The sequence below is a fragment of the Grampus griseus genome, assembly GCF_964374135.1.
Source record: "Grampus griseus genome assembly, chromosome: 17".
Lineage (NCBI taxonomy): Eukaryota > Metazoa > Chordata > Mammalia > Artiodactyla > Delphinidae > Grampus > Grampus griseus.
This window is the reverse complement of record NC_139011.1, coordinates 18,482,351-18,500,620: the sequence shown is the minus strand read 5'-3', so window position 1 is coordinate 18,500,620 and position 18,270 is coordinate 18,482,351. Positions and strand designations below refer to the sequence as shown.

General features: G+C 39.8%; 1 protein-coding gene across 6 annotated transcripts in view; it reads left to right on the top strand.

The window, feature by feature from the left end:
* Positions 1-18,270, top strand: part of COL14A1 (collagen type XIV alpha 1 chain) — a 251,503-nt gene that overhangs the window by 111,873 nt on the left and 121,360 nt on the right. For 5 of the 6 annotated variants that reach the window (XM_082674497.1, XM_082674499.1, XM_082674496.1 and 2 more), the window contains exons 19-22: positions 799-950; positions 8,465-8,594; positions 14,296-14,418; positions 16,610-16,759. In XM_082674497.1, coding sequence (XP_082530623.1) covers positions 799-950; positions 8,465-8,594; positions 14,296-14,418; positions 16,610-16,759 — 555 coding nt within the window. The remainder of the gene's footprint in view (positions 1-798; positions 951-8,464; positions 8,595-14,295; positions 14,419-16,609; positions 16,760-18,270) is intronic. The other variant, XM_082674500.1, reaches the window with a different exon arrangement.

Sequence of the window (18,270 nt, the reverse complement as noted above, 5' to 3'; positions counted from 1 at the left end):
CTTCTGTGACACTTTCACTATTTTTGTCGACTGTAGATCATTGTATGTCTTAAAGGCCTAACCAGTCTGACATACAGGAAAAGCTCAATGAACGTTTGCTGAATGAATGAATAAATGAATGAAGAGAAGAAAGAGTCCATGGAGATGGACAGAATGAAAGGAAGTTGGCACAAGAGGGAGAAGAAACAATGGGACAAATGAGAGAGCAGTCACTTTGGGAGATGAAAAGGAACGTGTCAGAGAAAACGAGTGAAGGAGTGTGGACAGATCTCAGAGAAAGGATGAAATCCATGTGGCCTGAGTGGATAGAGGCAGCCCTGGTGGGAGATTTGTGCTTTGAGTGACAAGTGTTAAAACAGAAATGGGGGAGCAGGTGATGGGATGTGTGTTGGATGCTAGATTGCACGCCGAGGTTGACCACATTTGGTCCCTCACGCCCACTTCTCCAGCTCAGGCCTAATGTGAAGTTCTCACAGTCGTGCTCCCCTTTGGGCTCCCCTTCTGGTTTCCTAGTCTAAGGGCTGCTCCCCAGTTCCCCTTCTTAGTGTATATACAGAGCTGGTGGTTTGAGGGATCCATGATCTCACCTTGAGATCTCTTAAGCCCATTTTTGTTTGCTACCAGTAGGTATCATGGCTCTCTATTAACTAAAGCTGAGTTGTTCTCGCTTCACCTGGGTCTACATGGTAGAGATACATTAAATGATACTTGTTGTCATGTCCACAAATCATCTCTGTAGCTCATTTTGACATATGATGGATGAAAAGTTCCTTAAATACTTGGTTGTGTTTATTCCAGTTTTCCGCACGGGAGTCAGAAACCTGGTTGTAGATGATGAAACCACTTCTAGCCTGCGGGTAAAATGGGACATTTCAGACAGCAGTGTGCAGCAGTTCAGGGTGACCTACCTGACTGCTCAAGGGGACCCTGCCGAAGAAGTGGTAGGAACGGTCTGTATAAATACAGCTGACTAGCAACTCCACAAGTTTCCTGACTAACCAGGCTAACGAGACTATTTCCTGAGATTAACGCAAGCTTTACTCCCGTTTCTTCATTTCTCTGGAAACTAATGTTTTTGCTTGATCCAAACTTAACAACTGGTCTCCTGATGACTTTCGGTCTCCGAAACGTGCTCCGCATACAACCTGCTTTAAATTGATAAAGCATCTGAACCTTCTTTACCGCTTTGCTTCTGTTTCCTTGACAACTTGTTAGAGCACAAAAATTGGGTCATAAATAGTCCATTATACACTTGTCTGTGTGTGTGAGTATATGTGTGTGTGTGTGTGAGTGTGTGTATACTTTTGAAATGTAAATTTTAAATATATAAACTTATTTATTTATTTTGGTTGTGTTGCATCTTTGCTGCTGCACGCGGGCTTTCTCTAGTTGCGGTGAGCAGGGGCTACTGTTTGTTGCAGTGCACAGGGCTTCTCATTGCGGTGGCTTCTCTTGTTGCGGAGCACGGGCTCTAGGCATACGGGCTCAGTAGTTGTGGCGTGTGGGCTCTAGAGCACAGGCTCAGTAGTTGTGGCACTTGGGCTTAGTTGCTCCACGGCATGTGGGGTCTTCCCGGACCAGGGGTTGCACCCGTTTCCCCTGCATTGGCAGGCGGATTCTTAACCACTGCAGCACCAGGGAAGTCCAATATATAAAATTCTGTATGTATATATACACATATATAACTTTATTGCCCTTGGGAATCTGATTATAAGTTTTTAAATGAAGCATAACTCAAAGGTCTTCTTTATGCAGTTGAAGTGTTCCTAATGAAATGCCGTCCATTAACAAATAGTTGTATTTTTCACTGACATTGACTCTCTTTGAGCAGATTTATAGTCATTTCTAATGTATTCTTAATCATGAGTGTCTCCCTGTGGGATTTAGATTTTTATGTGTTGAGTTTTCTTTAAGTTGTTTCATCTGTATTTGTTTTTCTCTATTGAAAACCTGGGTAGACTCTTTTTTATTAAGAAATAAAGTGTTTTTATTTTTTTAAAATTAAAAAAAATTTTATACAGTTTTTAAAGGTTAGTTTCCATTTACAGCTATTACAAAATATTGGCTATATTCCCCATTTTGTATAATATATCCTTGAGCCTGTCTTACACCCAATAGTTTGTGCCTCTAACTCCCCACCTCCCCACCTCTCCCCACTGGTAACTACCAGTTTGTTCTCTATATCTGTGAGTCTGCTTCTTTTTTGTTTTATTCACTAGTTTGTTGTATTTTTTAGATTCCACATATAAGTGATATCATACAGTATTTGTCTTTCTTTGCCTGACTTATTTCACTTAGCGTAATGCCCTCCAAGTCCATCCAAGCTGTCACAAATGGCAAGATTTCATTCTTTTTTATGGCTGAGTACTATTCCATTGTGTATATGTACCACATTTTATTTATCCCTTCATTTGCTGATGGACGCTTAGATTGTTTCCATATCTTGGCAATTGTAGGTAGTGCTGCTGTCAACGTTGTGGTGCATGTATCTTTTTGAATTAGTGTTTTTGGAAAACTTGGGTACAGTCTTAATCGTGGCCTTCCCATGTTTTCTTTATTTACACCATACCATTCCTTTTACTCTAGAACCTGAAAATTGTTTCCTAGGCACACTTCCCATCAGGCCCAATAACTCCGGTTTGTATCCAATAGAAATTTTTCCTTTTAGTTATGAAATATGCTTTATTTAGCTTCATTAGTTGCATTTCTTTCCCTCTGCTGCATTATATTTGTGACACTCTAGGGAAGAAATCTCCACATACATTATTGTTCAAGAATAGCATTATTGTGCTCGCTTCAGCAGCACATATACTAAAATTGAAACGATACAGAGAATATTAGCATGGCCCCTGCGCAAGGATGACACGCAAATTCGTGAAGCGTTCCATATTTAAAAAAAAAAAAGAAAAGAAGAATAGCATTATTATCCTTTCTTCCTTTTCCTTACTTGTAAAGTCTTTGGTGGCAACTTATTTGTATCTGTATGATATCAATACATAAACCATGGTTTGAGCTCAAGAGTCTCTCAGGAAAGTACTTAATTTCAAGCTGATGGATGAATTGTTGTAGAACACAATGATAACACAATGGACAGTAACCACGTCCACTGTGAACAAGCAGAAGGTCCATGAAATCGGTCTGGGAGTACTTTTGGAAAATTAATGGACACTTGAAGAAAATAGGTTGAATTATAAATTCACTCGGATCATAGATTTCAAATAATCCGTGATTGGAAAATTCAAAAAAATTAAAATTGTGCTTAGCCGTGGTAACTAAAGACCTAATTTGGATGTTTTACTTTCCCTGTTATTGCCCTCATATTTTAACTTAGTCCCTAAAATGAAACCCATAAAAACTTCCCAGAGTGAGAGTTTTGTTTTGGTTTTTGTTTGTACTCTTACCAAGAAACACATTAAGCTTCTTGCTAAATTATTCCCGCTAATTTGGAATGAGTTACAGTTTAATCTTGTGCATGCACTTACAAGCTATGCAAGGTAAAATAATAATAATATTTACTTTGGATTATCTCTAGATAATTTTCCCTTTGCTAGTTTCTTTCATTTCACACTGTTTATTTTGAAACAAACTTGGACACCTAGATGAAGAAGAAAAGATCAAAAGTCTTCAACACACATGTGCCCCAGTTAAACAAACCCTTAATAAAAATGAAAAATATTGATAACTTTGATGGTGATTATTTACTGTGCAGAAATATTTTTGCTCCACAGAAGAAAGTACTTTAGAATTCTTTAACTCTCAAGCCCCTATAGTGAATTCCAATGAAATTGGATTTGTTCACTCTTAATTTACAGGCATATTTTCAAGGACTCACCTGAGGAGTAATTGAGAATTTATATCTCAGTGTCTTATGAAATGTTACTACTATGTAAATGTAACATATTATTATTACTGAAGACAGAAAGTGCATGCATCTTGATTTAGATTATAGAACCAACGTAGGTCAGGAACTTGAAGATCTATATTCACTCCCACACAGCAAATGCATATCTTAAATATTTTCTTTTTTTTTGTTTTTTTATTGAAGCATAATTGATTTACAATGTGTTAATTTTTGCTGTACAACAAAGTGATTCAGTTATACATATATATATAATATATACATTCTTTTTTTAAATATTCTTATCCATTATGGTTTATCATCCCAGTGCTATACAGTAGGACCTTGTTGTTTATCCATTATGTATATAATAGCTTCACCTGCTAACCCCAATCCCCCACTCAACCCCTCCCCCAACCCCTTCCCCTTGGCAACCACCAGTCTGTTCTCAATGTCTGTGACTCTGTTTCTGTTTTGTAGACAGGTTCAACCAAATGAATATCTTAAAATAATGATGCAGGCAGGGAAGGACAGATGGCTAAACCATATTACAAAAGTGAGAAAAGAAATGTCTGGATAAGAGAAATGCCTCTTACCCTCTTTCCAAATTTTCCTTAACTATAAAAGCTGATTAAATTTACCTGAGGAAATGATAAGCTAAAGTATTGAAGTTAGAGAATAGTATAGGTATATTGTAAACCAAAGTCAGGCTTTAATATATATAAAGCAAGGGGAATTAAATTTACTTTTCCAATTGAGGTTAAGTGAAGTATTTCTTTATTTTCTAAGTATAATCAAATCTACCAAATATTCCCAATAAAAAGCTTTTGAACTCTTAGAAAGTAAAACCCCCTGTCAAATATTTCATAAGGATTGACTTTCAACTCTGCTCAGAAATATGGAGACGTAGCAATGACATTGCCCTGAATTTTGTTGTCAGGGGAGGGAGGTCTCACATGTCTTAATTTGTGAAAGGCCAATCAGGATTCCAGGCTTTTCTAGAACCTACATGTAAAAATCTAAAACCATGTCCTGAATTCTGAGTTGCAAGAAATCAGAATGTGGCTCAGTCTCTTACAAGATAAGTTCAGGTATTAAGATTAAGCTTAGAAACGTTTACAGCAATCTGACATTGCTGGAACGTCCAAGAATATGACCGTATTTTCTGGCGATTTTGTTTTACTGTATTTTATAAAAATATTGGTCGTCAGGGACTGAGATTAAAACATAACGGCACTAGCCCTACCTAGTCTTTCACCATAGAAGGCATGAAAATCACTGTCTAGAAACAGAACTTTCTAAGATAGGAACAAACTGAGATGTGGGGAATCCTCTTCTACTGTGGAAACAGCTTGCTGGATGGATGGGATCCAGGCTGCTCTGAAGAGCTCTGGACAATAATGGAGCCAGACATGAAGTTGCATTTCTGAAAAAATTAAAAACATGAAGTTCACTGGTTAGATTTGCACCTCATTTACCCATGAGCGTCTTTTATAGAATTGTTTTCTCAACAAAACCATCATCTGCTATGACCTGTAGCATCTGTCTTTAATGGACACCTATCTTTTTTTTTTTTAAATTTTATTCGAGTATAGTTGATTTACACTATTGTGTTAGTTTCAGGTGTACAGCAAAGTGATTCAATTATACATATACGTATATTCATTCTTTTTTAGATTCTTTTCCCATATAGGTTATTACAGAATGTTAAGTAGAGTTCCCTGTGCTATACAGTAAGTCCTTGTTGGTTATCTATTTTGTATATAGTAGTGTGTGTATGTTAATCTCAAGCTCCTAATTTATCCCTTGCCCCCTACATGTTTCCCCTTTGGTAACCATAAGTTTGTTTTCACAATCTGTGAGTCTTTCTATTTTGTAAATAGGTTCATTTATATCATTTAAAAAAACTAGATTCCACATATGAGTTATATCATATAATATTTGTCTTTCTCTGTCTGACTTCACTTAGTATGATAATCTCTAGGTCCATCTATGTTGCTGCAAATGGCATTATTTCCTTCTTTTTTATGGCTGAGTAATATTCCATCATATATATGTACCACATCCTCTTTATCCATTCTTCTGTCGATGGACATTCAGGTTGCTTCCTTGTCCTTGCTATGGTAAATAGTGCTGCAATGAACATTGGAGTGCATGTATCTTTTTGAATTATGGTTTTATCTGGATATATGCCAAGGAGTGGAATTGCTGGATCATATGGTAGCTCTATTTTTAGTTTTTGAAGAAACCTCCATACTGTTCTGCATAGTGGTTGAACCAATTTACATTCCCAGTAACACTTTGGGAGGGTTCCCTTTTCTCCACACCCTCTCCAGCACTTATTATTAGTAGACTTCTTGATGATGGCCATTCTGACAGGTGTGAGGTGATACCTTATTGTAGTTTTGATTTGCATTTCTCTAATAATCAGTGATGTTGAGCCTCTTTTTATGTGCTATTCAGCCATCTGTATGTCTTTTTTTGGAGAAGTGTATATTTAGATCTTCTAAGTGGGCACCTATCTTTACCTTGCTTTGTGCAAACAAGCAGAGGTCAAGTAGAAGGAACTTTGAATGCCCAAGAGGTTTACATTTTATTCTTGGGAATGAGTATCATTAGGATAAAGAGGTTTGCTAGAGCAGTCAAGTGGGGTAGAGGGCAGTGATTTAAAAAGGCTCGGGAAGGCTTCCGTGGTGGCGCAGTGGTTGAGAGTCTGCCTGCCGATGCAGGGGAACACGGGTTCATGCCCCAGTCCGGGAAGATCCCACATGCCGCGGAGTGGCTGGGCCCGTGAGCCATGGCCGCTGAGCCTGCGCGTCCGGAGCCTGTGCTCCGCAACGGGAGTGGCCAGAACAATAAGAGGCCCGCGTAGTGCAAAAAAAAAAAAAAAAAGGCTCGGGCCAGATATTCAGGATTTCAATATGGCTTTTTTTTTTTAACCCAATAGCTATGTGGGTCTCAGTTTCTCCATCTGTAAAATGAGAGTAATCATACTTCTTACCTCAAAAAGTTGTGGTGAAGAGTAACTGAATTACTACATTAGAATACTTAGAGTAGTACTTGGCAGATAATAGCAGCTAGCTAAATGAGGGCTGTTATTATAAACCACAGCAACTACTACCTGGCAAGCAAAAATGAGCCCTCCGGAATGGTCCCATTGCTTTTCAGTACCCTACAGGCTAAACTTGATTGGTTCCAAGGCCGTGTGCTTCTCAGTTTGAGAGATGACCTTATATAAGGAACATCATCATGGGTGGTTTGCTAGGCAGACAGGCTCTGGGCTCCAGAGGGTTATATTGAAAAGAAATGCCCTAAAGGAAGCTGCATGGATAGGCTAAGACAAGACAGGGCAACCACAGTTCTTTCTTTACAAGTTCTTAATGCCAGGGTCATCTAACTCATTTTAGAATAAAACAGAGCTCCTTTTATAAAATCTCCCTCCCAGGACTACATCAGTACCATCCGGTGTATTTCAGTGTCATTTCACATGAGGAGAAAATCATATTACTCTAATATAAATCACTTAATTCAGACTTCCTTTTTCATATTAAAAAAAAAAATCCTGCTTTTAGAGCTTAGCAATATCTTAGCAACAGCTGCTTCTGAGTTCACCTCGAGGCTTTCGAGGGCTTTTTCCATGATTTATAGGTTCCTTCCCTCATCCAGAAGTAGACAGCATGCCCTTTGCCTGCTGGCATTTTACCCAGCTCTTGAATCCAAAAGCATCTCCAGCTGTCCCAGTCTTGTGACTCCCTTAAATGCGTTTGGATCAGTTCTTACAACCTAGCATTTTTTCCAACCATGATTAAGTCTTTTAAATGGCCCAGAGATGTGCCAGCATCGCAATGCTGAAGCCTAGGCAGAAAGTTCTGTGGTTTTAGTATTGAGAACATGTGGCTTTTCTGGTCCACATATTCTTTTAGAGATGCCAGGATTCGCACTGCTGAGCCACATGGAACATTGCACTGATGCTCGAGCGGTGTCCACCCCATCGCTGCATTTTATTTTATGCAGCCTTTAGAGTCAGAGGCATGGTGATTTCAGATTGAGGAAGACATCTCCTTTCAGAAATAAAAAAGCTGCGACATTGTTTAGTGTCATTGGTAAATATCTTCCAACTCGGAAATCTTGGATTTAATGTGTGGTAATGTTGTTCTTGGCTAGCATCCACCCTTTTCTAAAATACTGGGATTAGATGATCTCTGAAAGGGAAAGAATGGAAGGCTGAATTTTCAAGAGGATTTCAAGTAGAATCCAATGTGATATGCGGGCTAGATTATAGAATGAACACTCCTAAGCCATAAACACCTGCTTTCCAAAAGGAAGATTATTCTCTCTTCTGGCTGCTTTACAAATACTGAAAAGATGTTGAGAGAAGACCACCCCTTAGGGCTTAAGAGCTTCAAATTTAAGCCTTCCGTATTAGTGATTAGAAACTAAGGAGTGTTCTGAGGGGAATTTCAGAGAGAAATGCTTTTGCATGAATGCCCTTCTTTCTTATCATCACCCTCCAAGCACATCTCCTTGCTTCTAATTATTTCAGCACGCCTACAGTCCCACCGCATTAATAGAGCAGCAGGAATGAAAGTCTTAACTAAGACCACGGTCCTTTGCTTTTCTCTTCAGGTTATGGTGCCTGGAAGCCAGAACAATCTCCTTCTGAAGAATCTGCTTTCCGATACTGAATACAAAGTCACAGTGACTCCCATTTACGATGATGGAGAAGGGGTCAGTGTCTCTGCCCCTGGAAAAACCTGTGAGTGAAGCTTTCCCCCTGTGGTCACTAGCTGACTAATTAGGTGAAAATGCTTGTCCTGTGTAATGCAACCCGCCCGGGTAGCCGCAGTGCAGCGGGGTGAAAAGAGCAAAAATGATTTGGAAAGAGAAAATCCGTTTGAATTCTGTCTTCACACATTCAAGCTGCGTGACTTTGAGCAAGTTGTTTCACTGATCTGGGCTTCCGTTTTCTTGTCTCTAAAACCTAAGACTTAAAATACAACTACATCTTACTCCTCCAGCGTCTAATTCATCCCAAGTCCTGCTGAGTCTCTAAAATACATTCTACGTGCCTATCCACTTTCTCTTCATCTAACTCCATCCCCAATCCAAGCCCCACTCTCCCACTCGAATGAGTCTTCCTGCTTCCATTCTTGGATCCTTTATTCTCCTCACAGCAGCCTGAGAAGCTTTTGAAAACATGAATGATCTCATGTCACACCTTCATTTTAAGCCACCCAACAGCTTCCCATTGTACTCGGGCTAAAATCTAATGTCCTTCCCAGGCCCTCCAAGGCCCTAGGTGACCTGGACCCTGCTCTTTGATCTCCTCTCCTGACAGTTCCCTCAGCCATACCTCCTTTCCTGCTCTTCACTGGACTTTTTAAGCTTGTTTCTGCCTTAGAACCTATGCACTAGCCATTCCTTCCGTAGGAAATATCCTTTCCCGGATGTTTGCCTTTCTGGCTTTTTCTTGTCATTTTGGTCTCAGCTCCATGTCACCTGCTCAGGCTTTTCTGACCACCCATGCAAAGCAGCTCCCACTCTTTCTGGTATCATCCTGGGTTGTTTTTGTTATCGTTTTTTTGTTTTTGGTCATGTCATGGCCCTATTTGCTATCTGATACTTTCTTGCTTACTCATGTATTTGTTCACTGTCTGTCTCCCATCCCTGGAGAGCAGCATCATAAGTTCCCAGGACCTCACCTGTACTGTCATCTCTGCATATACCAAGCTCCTACAGTGCTGTATGGCACAGAGAAGGCAGCAAGCATGTGTGTTGTAGATGTCTTGGTCATGATGATCAAGTGAGAAGCATGCATGAAAACACATGGTCAGAGCACCACAGAGTCTAAGTTGTCTTCATTACTGTTGTGATGGTACTTGCATGAAGATGACCCCAGAAGCTGGCGGCTTAAAACAGCAACTATTTTATTGTATTGCTTGATTTTGTGGGTCAGGATATTAGGCAAGCCTTGCTGGAAAATCCTTCTGTTTCACGTAGTATTGACCACAGTTACCTGGTGGCTGGGTTGGTCTGGAGGGTCCAAAACAACTTTACCCACATGCCCGGCATCTTGGTGGAGATGCCCAGAGGCTGGGCCCCTTCATGTCATTTTAGCATGTTTCCATGTGGTCTTTCCAGCAAGATAGTCATGGTTTTTACATGATGACTCAGGACTATAAGAGCAAGAGTTCCAAGAGGTGGAAAGTGGAAACTGTCAGGACAGTTAAGGGCTATGCTTGGAACTAGTACAATGTCGTTTCTGCTGTCGTCTGTTGGTCAAGGTGGTCATAGAACCCAATTCAAAGAGAGCATCATACCTTCCACCTCTCAATGGGAGGAAGGACAAAAAACCTGGGCTGATCTTCAATCTACCACAGTTACTAAGCCATTATGTGTGATTAGGTGCAGAATGGTAGCAAGGGCTGAATTCTCTACCTGGGCACCTAAGTATGGATTTTTTTTTTTTTTTTTTGTGGTACGCGGGCCTCTCACCCTTGTGGCCTCTCCCGCCGCGGAGCACAGGCCCCGGACGCGCAGGCCCAGCGGCCATGGCCCATGGGCCCAGCCGCTCCGTGGCATGCGGGACCCTCCAGGACCGGGGCACGAACCCGCGTCCCCTGCATTGGCAGGCGGACTCCCAACCACTGCGCCACCAGGGAAGCCCCTATGTATGGATTTTTTAATTAAGTATAAAAGTTATTAAAATTCTGTAGCTGCAAAACCCAAAGTCCTGACTCTGCTCAGCTGAGCAAATGGGTATTATTAGCTCCTCCTTCGACAGTGTTGGCATCTCCCCCTCCTCCCCGGGCCCGTGCTATGAGGGCCTCCGCCCACGCTCACACCAAGCCTGCACCGTTTGCTAAATATCGTCCAGATCAGAGTATTAGCAGCCACATGAGCTGCTACGGTTATTTCCTTAGGGGTCATGTAGAAGGAGAGAAGGAAAGGGAAGAGCAGAGCAGTGGGACAGCATCACGCTCTTCATTTCACTTTTCCCATATGTTGGCATATTGATTTGATCAGCATATTGGCATTTCTAGCATCTTTTGGTATTTTGCTGCTAAATAAACGGTTGAGAACCACAGACTTAAACAGCAATTTAAGAAGTAAAGAAGTAGTTATTCACCTAACATTTATGAAGCATCTACCATGTGCTTTTTTTTTTAACATCTTTATTGGAGTATAATTGCTTTACAATGGTGTGTTAGTTTCTGCTGTATAACAAAGTGAATCAGTTTTACATATACGTATGTCCCCATATCTCTTCCCTCTTGCAACTCCCTCCCTCCACCCTCCCTATCCCACCCCTCTAGGTGGTCACAAAGCACTTAGCTGATCTCCTTGTGCTATGTGGCTGCTTCCCACTAGCTATCTTTTTTACATTTGGTAGTGTATATATGCCTCTCCTACTCTCACTTCGTCCCAGTTTCCCCTTCCCCCTCCCCATGTCCTCAAGACCATTCTCTACATCTGTGCCTTTATTCCTGTCTTGCACCTAGGTTCTTCAGAACCATTTTTCTTTTTTTAGATTCCATATATATGGGTTAGCATATGGTATTTATTTTTCTCTTTCTGACTTACTTCACTTTGTATGACAGACTCTAGGTCCATCCACTTCACTACAAATAACTCAATTTCGTTTCTTTTTATGGCTGAGAAATATTCCACTGTATATATGTCACACATCTTCTTTATCCATTCATCTGTTGATGGACATTAGGTTGCTTCCATGTCCTGGCTATTGTAAATAGTGCTGCAATGAACATTGTGGTACATGACTCTTTTTGCATTATGGTTTTCTCAGGGTATATGCCCAGTAGTGGGATTGCTGGGTCATATGGTAATTCTATTTTTAGTTTTTTAAGGAACCTCCATACTGTTCTCCATAGTGGCTGTATGAATTTACATTCCCACCAACAGTGCAAGAGGGTTCCCTTTTCTCCACACCATCTTCTGCATTTACTGTTTGTAGATTTATTGATGAGGCCCATTCCTACTGGTGTGAGGTGATACCTTATTGTAGTTTTGGTTTGCCTTTCTCTAATGATTAGTGATGTTGAGCATCCTTTCATGTGTTTGTTGGCAATCTGTATATCTTCATTGAGAAATGTCTATTTAGGTCTTCTGCCCATTTTTAGATTGGGTTGTTTGTTTTTTTGTTATTGAGCTGCATGAGCTGCTTGTAAATTTTGGAGATTAATCCTTTGTCAGTTGCTTCATCTGCAAATATTTCTCCCATTTTGAAGGTTGTCTTTTTGTCTTGTTTATGTTTTCCTTTGCTATGCAAAAGATTTTAAGTTTCATTAGGTCCCATTTTTTTATTTTTGTTTTTATTTCCATTACTTTCGGAGGTGGGTCAAAAAGGATCTTGCTGTGATTTATGTCATGGAGTGTTCTGCCTATGTTTTCCTCTAAGAGGTTTATAGTGTCTGGCCTTACATTTAGGTCTTTAATCCATTTTGAGTTTATTTTTGTGTATGGTGTTAGGGAGTGTTCTAATTTCACTGTTTAGAAATTAATTTAGCTGTCCAGTTTTCCCAGCACCACTTATTGAAGAGGCTGTCTTTTCTCCATTGTGTATTCTTGCCTCCTTTATCAAAGATAAGGTGACCATATGTGCGTGGGTTTATCTCTCGGCTTTCTGTCCTGTTCCATTGATCTATATTTATGTTTTGTGCCAGTACCATATTGTCTTGATTACTGTAGCTTTGTAGTATAGTCTGAAGTCCGGGAGCCTGATTCTTCCAACTCCGTTTGTCTTTCTCAAGATTGCTTTGGCTATTCAGGGTCTTTTGTGTTTCTGTACAAATGCTACCAGAAAACTACTAGAGCTAATCAATGAATTTGGTAAAGTAGCAGGATACAAAAGCAATGCACAGAAATCTCTTGCATTCCTATACACTAATGATGAAAAATCTGAAAGAGAAATTAAGGAAGCACTTCCATTTACCACTGCAACAAAAAGAATAAAATACGTAGGAGTAAACCTACCCAAGGAGACAAAAGATCTGTATACAGAAAAGTATAAGACACTGATGAAAGAAATGAAAGGTGATACAAACAGATGGAGAGATATACCATGGTCTTGGATTGGAGGAATCAACATTTTGAAAATGGCTATACTACCCAAAGCAATCTACCATGTGCTTTTAAATATAAATTTAAAAAAAAAAAAAGCAGGCAAGAGTGGTTTAAAAGTAGCATAGTAAATTCTGCTCTTTAGAGTTGGTTTTGGATTTTGTTATGTAACACTCTAAAGTTCCATAAAATTACCTTAAATCCACCACTGCTGGGGGGAGGGGAGGAAGGCAGTGGGAAGGCAAAGGGGCTCCATCAAGGCTGATGACCTGGACTCGAAGAACTACTTTTAACTTTCACATGTTAAAAATTAGCATAATTTGTATATGTGGGTTCTAAAAAATACAACGAAGTAATGAATATAACATAAAAGAAGCTGTCTCAAGGGTATAGAGAGCAAACTAGCGGTTACCAGTGGTGCAGGGGGGGAAATGTAGGGGTGCGGCGGTGGGAGGTACAAATTATTGGGTGTAAGATAGGCTTAAGGATGTCTTGTAGAACACGGGGAATACAGCCACTATTTTGTAATAACTGTAAATGAAAAGTAACCTTTAAAAATTGTATAAAAATTAAAAAAATTTAAAATAACATAATTTGTAAGAGAGTTCCATGATACACTCACACAAATAAAAACTATTTAAAGACTATTACTATAGAAATATGACTTAAACTTCATTACGGAAATACTATCACATTTAACAGTATCTTTACAGTAAAATTATTTCAAACTGTGTCCTTTGAAATAAGTTTGGATGGTCCACATTTTTTAAGCAGTGGCCAACACAACTAAATTCTCAACAACAAAGTGATAATGATAATGATAATATCCATCAATATTCACAATATTTTACAAAGTTCCTTCATATAAATGGCTTTAATGTTTTGACAAAAAATTGATGGATGATGATATAAAGTTTCAAAAAATATAGGTAATGTGAAGATGAAAGCAAAAAAAATCATCAGCATCTTACCTCTGAGAATTACCATCATTACTATTATCTAATCATCCTTGATACAGCTGTACAAACATCCTTTGACAGTGAAACAGAGTGGTGTGTCAACAGAAATTTTTTAATAAACACTACTCAATTCAGTTTTACTTAAAAGTAAGTGAAGAAGAAGGAACCCAAATATCATTGAATGAACTGCTGATCTTTAGAAAACAGTGTTTTACCACAAGAACAATTATTTTCTATTATTTAATATTTAACACAACCATGGATTCTCAAAGGCTTCTTACCATGTGTTTTAGCACATTTCCCTTGTAAGTATTTTTAACATTGTGGGAAGATATCTTAGATTTTGTTAACCACAGGGTAGGTTGTAAAGATGGAAACCACACTAAACCCCCTTTTTTCATTTTCCTTCCTGCCCAGTGCCACCTTCTGGTCCCCAAAACTTACAGGTTTCAGAAGAATGGTATAACAGATTGCGCATTACATGGGATCCCCCATCTTCCCCTGTAAAGGGCTATAGGATTGTCTATAAACCTGTCAGTGGTAAGTCACGCTTTTTAAAAAATTATTGTCTTTCAAGATAGGTTATTTTTGTTTTTACTTTCTATGTTTGGTTTCATCTTTGGCTTTAAGAAATGGGAAGAGTCTCTTACCATTTTGGAAAAAAAAAAAGGCTTTGAACTTATGACCTTACGTAAAAATAACTGATACGCTAACGAGCAGAATATATACTTAGTTTACGCCTGACCTAGACACACCCCAGACAAGGAGCTGCCTAAGCCGGCCTTGACTCCATAGCAGTAGGAAGCTTCTAGGGCTCGATGAGTATTTGGAATCTGTAATCTCTAATTCCTCTTCTACCTCTTCTTGAATTAGTTGGAAAAACTCCATTTACCAACTTCTCAGTCTCCTCATTTTGGAAACTACGTTAAGGTATAAAATTCATCAGAGCCCTAAGATTGTGGTAATAAAAGACTTTCTCATAAACCTCTCAGCCACCTTGATTACCTCTGTCCTTACTTCCCACATCATTATTTCCTGAAGGCAGGAGAATGACCCAGATGGGGGAGATTGTACCCTTGGTCCATCTGCCCGTGGAGACCATGTGCAACTTCACCTGTTACAGTATCATCTCCTGACACTGAGTACTTTCATGAAGTTTAAACAGGAGGCTAAAAATAGATATTATAAGAGTCTTCTCAGTTTTCTGGACCTGGGCCTTCAGTATTCCAATTGTTCAGCAGGAAAGGGTTCTCCTATTATTTCTCTTGATTTGGCAGGAAAATTTAAAAATCCTCCTCTGGGTCATTAAAAAGCTCTTTCTGCCCTCAAAAACTCTGTGAGTCTCAATCTGTCATCTGAGATGTAGCTCTTGCCTCTAAAACACCTTCCAGACTTTTCTATTGTGTCCCATTATCTAGGTCCATACAGTTAAAATACTCCACCTCCAACTTCTCCAGACAAACATATCTATGAACCATAAAAATGAAAGAGCAAGAATATACCATGAAGGCACTAGCTTGCTCAAAACTGATGCCTTGGGATCCAACACCAACTTTTTTGTTTCTTTTCTTTAGGCCTGAGGCACGTGTTCATTTGCAAAACAGCCCTGCTGAATTTATTCTTTGGACCATTCTTTGGACCAATACTTACCAGATTTTCTGAGGGAAAGTAGCTTTGTTTTAGGCCAGTGGTTCTTAACTGGTACAGTTTTGCTGCCCAACAGAGATATTTTGGTTGTCTACGTTCTATCCGAACTTGGGGTGTAGGGAGTTGCTATTGGCCTCTGGCAGGTACAGTTAAGCATCTTACAAGTCACTGTCGGCAACTTACTTCCCCATAGCTCCAGAATAAAAAATTATCTAGCCCAAAATGTCAACAGTGCTGAGGTTGAAAAATCCAGTTCTAGGTCAAGTGGAAGAACTGTATGATGTCATTTGCATTGAGAGTTGGGGGTGTGGGAAAATCTCTGCTGAGATAACACATACATACAGAAAAATATAAATATATTGTTGGAAGGAGGGGGTTCTGGAGTAAAGTGATAAGTATTTTAGGACCTTATTAAGTCAAAGCGCTCAAAGAATGAGCACATAGGGGAAGAGGCAGGAGGTAAATACACTTGTATAGGACATAGCATGGAGTGTTTTTAATGATCAGAGATTCCGCTGGGTTGAAACAGAGATGAAAATGTAGAAGCCCAAAGAAGCCAGATAGTCAAGGGCCTTGGAGTACAAGTGTCATCTGTCTGGTCTTAAAAAGCATAAGAGGAGTGGATAAAGCCCATAATGGTAACATATATGCTGGTCCCCCATGTGGCAAGGTATGGCATAGTGTCCATGATAAAATTTGCTGCTAAGGCCACTTGCATGCTGTCCGGGGACAAAGCTAGGTGCCTGAGGTGGGGTAACTGAAAATTACTTCTGTTTAGCACATGCCCCAAAGCCTATGACAACGATAGGAGCTCCACTGTGAAGGCCTCGCACTATGGTGGGTGGTGGATTGTGGGGTGGGCCAGCTTCTTCAAGTACTAAGGGAAGAACTAGTTGCCTAAAAAGAGCCTTAGGCTGGGAGTCAGGTATGTAAGTCTTGGAGCTAAATGGGGCTAGATTCAAACCCCAGCTCTGCCGTTTGCCTTTGGGACAATCTGAAACACAGTGGAATAAGTACTGTTACTTCAGGAGTGTTTCCATTTTTCCACATTCTGTTATAACTGAAATACACTCTTTCTTCTTAGTTGCTGGCCCAACGCTGGAAACATTCGTAGGGGCTAACATCAACACCATCCTTATTACAAACCTCCTCAGTGGGATGGACTACAACGTGAAAATATTTGCTTCCCAGGCCTCAGGTTTCAGCGACGCTCTAACAGGCGTGGTGAAAACACGTAAGACTGATGTCCTGTCACTTCAGCCCCTGCATGTGGTTTTGCTGCTTTGTTTTCCCTATAACTCAACCCCTGCTTCAACTTGGCGGTTGGTTTTTCTTTTCCTCAGCCTTGCCCTTTCTGGATGGTGTTTCGTGGAAAGAAAGGTGTGCTCCTTACTCAGGGCTATAGTTCAGAGTCCTGGTTGGCAGACGGAATGTCAGAACCTGGCATTCCAATATATTTGATGGTGGTGGATGGGATTTCCTTCTGGGAAGTCTTTGCTGGTATTTTTCAAATTAGGTGAAATTTTCCAACCAACCTGTATAGCCTGATGCGGCCAAAAGCTATCAAAGTTGAGCCGGGGGAAATTTGCCTTTTCTCAAAGCCTTTGCCCCTTCTCTCTCTCTCTCTCTCTCTCTCTCTCTCTCTCTCTCTCTCTCTCTCTCTCTCTCTCTCTCTCTCTCTCTCTCTCTCTCTCTCACTATCTCGTGTGCGCGCACACACACACACACACACACACACACACACACACCCCATCCATAAAAGATACTTGCACCACTCAAAAGACTTCCTTCTCTATCTTTGAAGGGTTTACATGCTGTCTGCTCACCATCTGGGACTTCTCCTTGGCATGCACCGCTCGCAGACACCCATGGCATAATACAGTGTTTTCCAACTCCAGCACATATGTTCCATATTCCTGACGTTTGTTATGCTTCCACACCATCTGTTTAATATATTTCTTTAAATGGACTTACAGTTTCTGTTTTTTTTTTTTTTTACTTAAATGCTTTTAAAACCCACAAATGACTCTAAACAGAAAACCAGTATTTTCAATACATGTAAAAGGTTAATACATAAATGACCAAAATAAACAGGGTTTGGCTGTGTGATCACTGAAATTATCCTGAGTGCTATCAACAGTACATGCCCCATACTCGAGAATGATCATCATGGTATAATCAGAAGTATAAACCTTAAATCTTCTACTTATTAGCTAAGGCCTTGAGCAAATTACTTAACTTCTCTGAGCCTAAATTTTCTCAACTCCGAGATGAAGACAATCATAACTGTTTACAGGCTGCTTGGCAGGATTAAAGAGATAATGTATAAAAAGTGTCTACCATATGGCAAGCACTCAATGAATAGCCACTATTATTATTGTAATAATTGTGCTTTATGCATTTGGGCCATATCTCACTCTGACTGCTAATCAAAAAATTAATCTGATAAAAGGAATTTGTAAGGATGAGGCATATATTAGACCAAACCCCAAGCCACCTATATCTGGCAACTATGTTTTATATAGGGCCTATCCTTTCATTAGAGAAAGCTTCCTGAATTCTCTTTTATGGAATATATTTAGATTTTAAAGGCTAGATATGGAATCAATTTAATCTCAGAAGAAATAGTCTCTGTCTTCAACAGACCTAGGAAGGCTTTGGCCTGTGGTTCTGATCTCGTACTTGGCTGTTGAAATGATACTGTTTTAGGTACTACTGTAAACTGCAAGTAATTTCCCTGTGTTG